This window comes from Tribolium madens, unplaced genomic scaffold, assembly GCF_015345945.1.
Source record: "Tribolium madens isolate multiple individuals breed KSU strain unplaced genomic scaffold, Tmad_KSU_1.1 Scaffold_1;HRSCAF=32;Tcas5.2_LG8, whole genome shotgun sequence".
NCBI lineage: Eukaryota > Metazoa > Arthropoda > Insecta > Coleoptera > Tenebrionidae > Tribolium > Tribolium madens.
Window position 1 is genome coordinate 10,752,992 of NW_025400984.1, and position 8,029 is coordinate 10,761,020.

The 8,029-nt window shown below is 34.1% G+C and overlaps 2 protein-coding genes across 3 annotated transcripts in view; one reads left to right on the forward strand and one right to left on the reverse strand.

Annotated features, from left to right (window-relative positions):
• The first annotated feature begins 922 nt into the window (after positions 1 to 922).
• Positions 923 to 2,162, forward strand: LOC123016441 (cytochrome c). Of its 2 annotated transcripts, none has more exons than XM_044416842.1 (3): positions 923 to 1,070; positions 1,464 to 1,659; positions 1,769 to 2,162. In XM_044416842.1, the coding sequence occupies exons 2-3, from the start codon at positions 1,479 to 1,481 to the stop codon at positions 1,912 to 1,914; spliced, it is 327 nt and encodes a 108-aa protein (XP_044272777.1). In that variant the 5' UTR covers positions 923 to 1,070; positions 1,464 to 1,478; the 3' UTR covers positions 1,915 to 2,162. The 2 variants fall into 2 exon arrangements, with proteins under 2 accessions (XP_044272777.1, XP_044272778.1); XM_044416843.1 differs by having other exon boundaries at positions 1,470 to 1,659.
• The window catches only part of LOC123016428 (DNA-directed RNA polymerase I subunit RPA2), a 14,065-nt gene continuing 8,108 nt past the window's right edge, over positions 2,073 to 8,029 (reverse strand). The window contains exons 6-10 of the mRNA XM_044416819.1: positions 5,725 to 6,011; positions 5,322 to 5,672; positions 4,863 to 5,273; positions 2,457 to 2,621; positions 2,073 to 2,408 (exon numbers count right to left, since the gene is read on the reverse strand). Of these exons, the coding sequence (XP_044272754.1) occupies positions 2,190 to 2,408; positions 2,457 to 2,621; positions 4,863 to 5,273; positions 5,322 to 5,672; positions 5,725 to 6,011 (1,433 nt within the window). The 3' untranslated portion in view covers positions 2,073 to 2,189. The remainder of the gene's footprint in view (positions 2,409 to 2,456; positions 2,622 to 4,862; positions 5,274 to 5,321; positions 5,673 to 5,724; positions 6,012 to 8,029) is intronic.

Genomic DNA, 8,029 nt, shown 5'->3' on the forward strand with positions numbered 1-8,029 from the left:
TGCTTCAATCTTAATTTTAGGCTAAAATAAAGCAATTTGTGATATTTTGAATCGATTTGGCTCAATTTTAAGTTGGGAATCAAGCTAAATCAAAGTATTTCAAACAAATACTGGCTCTAATAAAAGTGAAAAAAATAACACCACCTTAAAAATTCAGTATTAACAACAAACTACCTAATTTAGAATCTAATGCATCGAAAAACAAAACTTTTATTGTGTCTAAGAAAATTTCTAAGGTGATTTTTTGTTAGAACTTGTTTCGAACAGCTTTATTACCAACTTTAATTTGGCTAATTTTGCACAAAATCTTTTTTTTTCCGTTGTAATTTTTTTTTAATTAGAAAAACGCTTTTTTTCTCTTTTGTGTCCATCTTCAGTGAAAAAAGTATGAAAAACCCGAAATAATAGTAAAAAATTCAGAACTTGATTTATTTAAATTTGTTTTAAAAAAATCCAGAAGAAATGAGAAAACGTTTTTGTGTTTGATTGTTGTAGATTTTCAAATTTTCCTAGCCGTTTTCCAGTTTTTTAATAAATTATTCATATTGTCAGAATGCTGTGCTTTTTAAAATATTACTGGAAAAAGAATTTTTAAGGAAAACAACCATATTATATATTTTTTAATTTTATTAAATACCCTAAATAGATATTTAGAGTATTTCGATTGGCATTTTCTTAACATCTAATCTTTATGCAACCAATAATACACCGTCAGTGTGATTCTGTGTGAACAGCGCTTTACATAAATATCGAAAGTAAAAAATTAAATTAACAATTTACACTTGATTAGTTTTCAAAGTACGGTTTTCAGGTTTTTCAGTAACTTTTCAAACTTTGCTATTTTTGAAATACAAAAAAATTTATTAACGTCTAAGACTTATGCAATCAGTAAAACACCATCAATGTGAACGGCGCTTTACAGGAAACACCACCCCGCCCTCTCGCACCCAATAGCCCAACTAAAATCTAGAAATTTCCTCTCGAGATAACCTCTGCGCGGGAGTTGGCGAAATAATCGAAATCGATCAGTGAATTGCAGTTTGCGAGAGGAAGAAGGTCGGTGAATTCAGGTTCGTACTAAATTTTTCGGAATTTAACCATTTTACCTCATTCATAAGCCCCAAAAACCCACCTCAATTCATCTCACGTGACCTCAATTTATGGAATTCCCAAATTGTTAATCCCTGATTACATAATCAAGTGGCCACTTGTACATTTTTTGACAATTCGCCTTCAAAATTTTTGGTTATGTAAGTTTGGCTCGAGACCAAAAACTCGAACTTAACCCACATTTCACGCAACGGCTGTTATCTCTTATCAGCGAGAATCCCAGTGAATCACGTGTGTGACGTCACCCCTAAATCCAAAGTGCGCCCCGTGGAATTTGCCTAACCTCTAGTGCACGTGGCCGCGATTGCGCTAGCGTTACATCACCTGATATCCAAAAATCATCAGTTTATCAGTTGCAGTCGAGCACCATGGGAGTCCCCGCTGGAGATGTCGAAAAGGGCAAGAAACTCTTCGTCCAACGATGCGCCCAATGCCACACTGTCGAGGCCGGGGGCAAGCACAAAACCGGCCCCAATTTGCACGGCTTGATTGGGAGGAAGACGGGGCAGGCCCCCGGGTTCGCCTACACCGACGCCAACAAAGCCAAAGGTAACACAAAACGGCCATGTTTTTTTCAAAAAGTGACAGTTGGTCCGTACCAACCTAAACTCCGACAGGGACACCAACACCGTAAATCAAACTTTTATTTCTCTTCCAGGAATCACATGGAACAAAGACACGCTGTTTGAGTACCTCGAAAACCCCAAGAAATACATCCCCGGAACGAAAATGGTCTTCGCTGGACTCAAAAAACCGCAAGAACGGGCAGACCTCATCGCTTACTTGGAATCAGCAACTAAATAAACTAGCGACGTAGAAATTAATTTCTACTAAATCGCTCGTATTAGTAGTCGTTTCCTCGGCTGAGTACAGTTGTCATCACTTGTACAAAACCGGGGAAAAACTTGTACAAACTAGCCAATTTTCCTTAAATTATTCGACATGTTCATTGTAACGCTGTACAGTAAGCATTAGATAACTTATTTTATTTGTGTTTGTTTTATCTGTTCCACGTTACCGCAGAAGATTCAAAAATAAATTATTTGCGTTTATTTCTGTTTTATTGGCAACACTGCTTGTCACACATGTTGTGTCAAAATTTTGACATTTATGTTACACGACGCCATCTGTGTTACGAAAAACTTGAAAATGTAGGGGATTTGTATCTCGGATATGTCACGGCCGTGGCCACATAACCTACAAGTTTCCTTGTAACTGGATTGGTTGGGTTTTTCGGCCATTCGGGTTATCACAGTCACTGGACCCAATAGAGTGCCACAAGAGGTACAAATAAACGCCTAAAAAACAATTGCAAGATTGATAAAGAATTATGCAAGTGACCTTACTGTTGTTTTATCAGAACAGTGTAGTAGGCGATCTTGTAACAAAAACGAAGCGCCATGACTGATTAACGAATCACGTTCCATTTCTCCAAATCGGACTCCGCCTCCACGTTTACGCCCTTTGAGGGGCTGGCGCGTCAGGATGTCTGTAGGGCCAGTCGAACGCACCTTAAAAATTGCCGTTAAAACAATATTACAATAAAAACTACAAAGTGGTTATAAATGATTTTCATCTAGCTAGCCACGTAAAAAAAATGCCGCTTCACGAAAATAGCGGTACCTACTTGTTTCAACTCAAAATTAAAAAATCGCCGTTTACTAAGCGTCCACTTCGAAAACAGACATCAATTATTATTGGAAATTAGTTAAAACAATAAAAGTTTAATTAAAAACAATTTCTTATTAATTAATAAGTGACACTAATGACAGAACTAGAGCTTTCAATAAAAGTAGAGCGGCACAAATAAAGTTACATGCACAAAAATTCCAAAGCTGGCTAGATGAAAATCATTTATAACCACTCTGTACTTAGTTGGCGATTGAGCCCAACCATTAGAGAAAGAAAGTAAATATTATGAATCCGTTGCGTAACAGAGATAGTGATATAGTCACGTGGGGTATGGCAAGTTGAAGTCTAAGCGTTTCAAGGGAATTATTTTAATTTTCTCTTTTATGTTAAACGTTTTATGAACTTTTGGGCCCCATTGAATTTTAAATTTTTCGATTTTTAAAAATATTTTTGACGATTTTCGGTACCCGGAGTAATCTATCTCCAATAACTCCGGAATTATTATCAAGAACCCCTTTGTGTTTGATATCGTTAGAAAGCAAATTAAATTTTCTATCTTATACAAAAAAGATCATTGTCCTGCGACAAACAGTTATTCATAAAATCGTTTGTAAAAATAAAAAGTATCAAAATTATTAGTATTACTCGACTATAACTTCTAAACTATTAGGAATTTTCCGGTTTTCTCAACGCCAATCGACTCTCCGAAACATTTTACATAGTTTTGGTTTAAAATAGTAACCATTTTGGACATACTCTAGCCGAAATTGACATAATTAGAAAAAGTAAAATTTTTTGAACACCCCCCCGTATAACAATGGCTTTTTTGAACATGTCTCAAATTCGTTTAAAAATTCAAAATTTGACTTGGCTTTAGTGTCAATCGACAGATTTTTTTACGCTGATTACGATGGTGTCGAGTTTTTTGCTCTAAGTCTAATTGGCCGTAAAATTGTGAAACATTAAACGCGTTTTTCTACGAAACTAAAAGACTCAGAGCAAAAAGCTAAAAACCATTAATATTAGCTTGAAATTACCTATTTACTGGCGCAAACCGGAAGTCGCTCCGGGTTATGGRTCCGGGTACAGAGCCATTTTTAGTTTTTTTTTTTTTAATTCATATCTCAAAAACTATGAGTCTTAGGACAAAATAGTTAGTACAGGCGTGTTCTCCGGTTAATTTTACATATAGTACTAGTTTTTCATAAGAATCAAAAAATGTTGATTTTTGGTCAAAATCGGATATAGTGCTTTTACTTTTAGCCTTATTCTTAACTTTATTACTCAATATCTCAAAAACTATGCATCGTAGAGTATTCTAACTAGTTGAATCGTGTTCAGCGAGTAATTTTACGTCTAGAAAACCATATTTCAACCGTTTTTACGACTTTTAGTAAATTGACTATATTTACGATTTTACTACCGCTCACCTTCAAAAACTCAAAAAATTCAAAATTTTTGAAACTTGACCCAATGCCGTTTTATGCATTTATTTGAGTCCTTAAGACCTCTAGAAATGTAAAAAACGTAAAATAGATCAATTTTAAAGATAAATTTTTTTTTGTTTTTTGTCGAGATTTTGGTCGATTTTTGGCACCCCGAGCGGTTTAATTGCAATAACTCCGGACTTATTAGAGATAACCTCTTATATTTGGTACCGTTGGATAGAAAATTAAATTTTCTATCATATATTAAAAAGTTCAGTGTTCTACCATGAATAGTTATCGAGAAAATTTCTGATAAAGTCAAAAATATCAAAAATATAAATCCGCTTATAACTTCAAAAGTATCAGGAATTTTGCAGTTTTCTTAACGCCAATCGATTCCCCGGAACATTTTACATAGGTATAGGTTAAAATATTATGTCATTGAGACACAGTTTTGCCGCAATTTTCATAAGAATCAAAAAATGTTGATTTTTGGTCAAAATCGGATATAGTGCTTTTACTTTTAGCCTTATTCTTAACTTTATTACTCAATATCTCAAAAACTCTGCATCGTAGAGTATTTTAACATGTTGCAAACCATATTTCAAGCATTTTTACGAGAAAAGACTTAAGAAAATTTGAAAATTTTCGATTTTTTTGAGGAGGTAAAAATCTAACTCCAAAAACCCTCACCTGCCACTTATCCGAAACCATATGTCTCAAACGTTGATAGTGCACAATTCCGAAGAAAATTTGCGCTGTCATTTCCCTCCCATCAATCCCCGAATACATAGTTTCAGTCCCGTAATAATTATAGCCCCCTGCTTCCAACAATCGTCCAAAATAATCAATCGCCGTATCATCTTCGGTAAATTTAAACGGAGTTGCATCGTGAACAAGTCCATGAAGCGCTGCTGATTTCCCCGCCATAACCTCAATCATCATCGCAATGGTCATACGCGAGGGAAACCCATGAGGATTGAAAACAATATCAGGCACAAGCCCCGTTTCTGTAAAGGGCAAATCCTCCATTGGCCATTTTTGCGAACAAATGCCCTTTTGTCCAGCCCGACTTGCAAACTTATCACCGACTGTGGGATTACGCTACAAGGAAACATGAGTACCAACTTAAAATTTTCATGGGGGAAGTACCGGAACTCGGAACGTGAAACAAGCTGTGCGATTGGTCGTTTCAAAACTGGCGCATAGTTTGACAGTGTCGACAAAACACTCCTCTTTACCCGAAAATTTCGATATTTTGTATTGTGATTCGTCCACACTGTAATAACAATATAGGGGATCCCCCTCTTTCATTCGGCGTCCGATTATGGGTAAACCATCCGTGTCGAGAAATTGGGCCAAATCGGGTTTTTCCGGATTACGACAAAAATACGACGATTCGTGTTCAAGAGTAACAAATTCGGTTTTGTAAATTGAACCATGGGCAAAACCTCGTTCATCGGCGGCTTTGTTTATTATCATTGCGTCCTCCATGTCGTAGCCCTGAAGACAGATGGTTCAATTGGGGGGTTTTATTATCATTAAATGGGTTTACTGTGTAGCTGATAACGGCAACAATGGCATTTGTGCCCATTGCAAAATCGTCAAGTTTGATGTTATCATAATGGACGGGTCGGAAAAGGGGAGTTGCTGGTGTTTGAAGGCGGTAGAGTTTGGTTTCGGATTGGGAACCCCAATTGTGACATGGGGTACCCATTGTTTGTTTACCCATCTGACATTGGTACATATTACGAGGTGATTGGTTGCAATCGGGCATTGGAATTAGTTGGGCCAAGTTTGACAGGAATGCCAATTTGGATAATTCCATATGAGTCGTAACACCTGAAACATTTTTTTTTTAAACGATTTAAGTTGGCAAAACTGAGTTGCCAATAGTCAATTGGCATTCATTTCCGATATTAGAAATAATTCAGTGTTACCAACTTAATTGATCAAAAATTTAATTAAAAACAGTAAGAATGAGTTGTAACACCTGCAACAATTTTTTTTAAACGATTTAAGTTGGCAAAACTTGTATCAAATTTTATAAATAGTCAATTGTCGTTCATTTCCGATATCAGCAATAATTCAGTGTTGCCAACTTAATTTCAAAGTCAAGGGTTACTTTGATCAGAAATTTAATTAAAAACAGTAATAATGAAACTGTGATTATCTAATGATTATGTGTCACGTGTTAATTATGTTTGTGAGATAAATATTTGGTGAGCTTGAAATGGTTTATAAAGACCACAAATATAATTAAGTTAGTATATTTAAGTTGGTATATCCCAATTTTAATAAAATACAGGGTGTTTCACGTAATTTTACGAGGCCTGCGCCTGTAAGATGCAATCAATAATACATATTCTGATACGAACTCGATTACAAATTTTGAAAAATTGGATAATCTTCTCTAGTTTGTTCACCCTTTAAAAAATTACAACGTTTTTAGTTAGTTAGTGATTAAAATAGATAAACTACAATCATATTCATGCCGTCTCTTGATAAAACAAATGATAATTGTTTCTGAAAAATTGCAGTTTATGACTATTAATGAAACAGTGATTAGTTTGACAACTACTGTCATGGGTTTCCGAAAATTAAATAATTAAATTTGTATTTTTTGTATCCAGTGTTCTGTGATTTTTGTATATTTGGGTGCGTACATTAGGCGCAAGCCTCGTAAAGTTATGTGAAACACCCTGTATAAAAATGGAGATGTTAATTGACGTATAGTGAAAATAAAATATCGTTTGAAAAATAAAAAATTGCCAAAATATAAATTCGACTATAATTTCGAAACTATTGTAAATTTTGCAGTTTTCTCGACTTCCCGGAATATTCTACATAAGTAAACTTGAAAAAACTTTTTGAGGTACAGTTTTTGCGCATTTTAAAAAAAATAAAAAATATGGACCGTTTTTGGGTCCCAAAATTTCAAAAATTTGTGCTTTTACAAGCTTCTAACAGGATTAAAATTAACAAACCGACCAATTTTACCGACGGTGAGTGTCACATATTGTATTTTTTCTGCAACAAATTCTGAAATTAAAAAAAAATACTCGAGTGATATACTGCGTCAGAATAGAATTTTTGGTAAGTAATATTTTCGAAAAAATGATATGGAAAATAATTAACAAAAAAATGAGAAATTCCAAAAAAGAGAATAAACAATACAAAAAAAGCTAAAAAACAAAGAGAGAAAGAATGAAACAAAATATTTTTGTAATAAATAACAGAACTGAAAAAAAATAAATAAAAAAACATTTAACAGATAGAGAAATAAGTTAGATTGACACTAAAATCAAGCCAATTTTTGAAACATTTTTTTTATTATTTTAATTTTTCTTGTCGAAAAATCTAAGACGTATTCTGATTGGTGGATTTTAAAATCGGTTAACGATCGAACAATGAATTTTGAATTTTTTTGGACCATTTTMAATTAGAAATTGTTCATTACGCCCCTGATATGGTTTGTTTTTTTTTTGAAAGATTTAGCAAATAAAGGCTAAAACCGCCAAAAACGACTCGAATCGGTGTTTTTGAATCAAAATTTTAACAAAACACAAATTTTAGTGTGTAGTAAATACACGATTATAAACAAAAACAGTTTTAATTCAATAGAAATTTGCTTTGAAAAAGACGCAAAAATAATGAACTTAAATTAATTTAGATAAGGAACAACTTCGTCATTTTTGTTCTCAATGGGCTCCAAAAAAAAACGCATATTCTTTCCATAAAATCGCTAATAAAGTCAAAAACAGCCAAAACACAACAATAACTTCTAAACTATCAAAAATTTTGCAATTGTCTCGACGTCAATAGACTCCCCGGAACATTTTACGTAAGTTTGGTGCAAA

What these genes read in the sequence shown, in the direction of transcription:
- LOC123016441 (XM_044416842.1), top strand. Translation starts at nt 1,479, where the DNA reads ATGGGAGTCCCCGCTGGAGATGTCGAAAAGGGCAAGAAACTCTTCGTC. An exon ending in CGACGCCAACAAAGCCAAAG is followed by an intron (nt 1,660 to 1,768) that starts GTAACACAAAAC and finishes TTTCTCTTCCAG; the next exon opens with GAATCACATGGAACAAAGAC.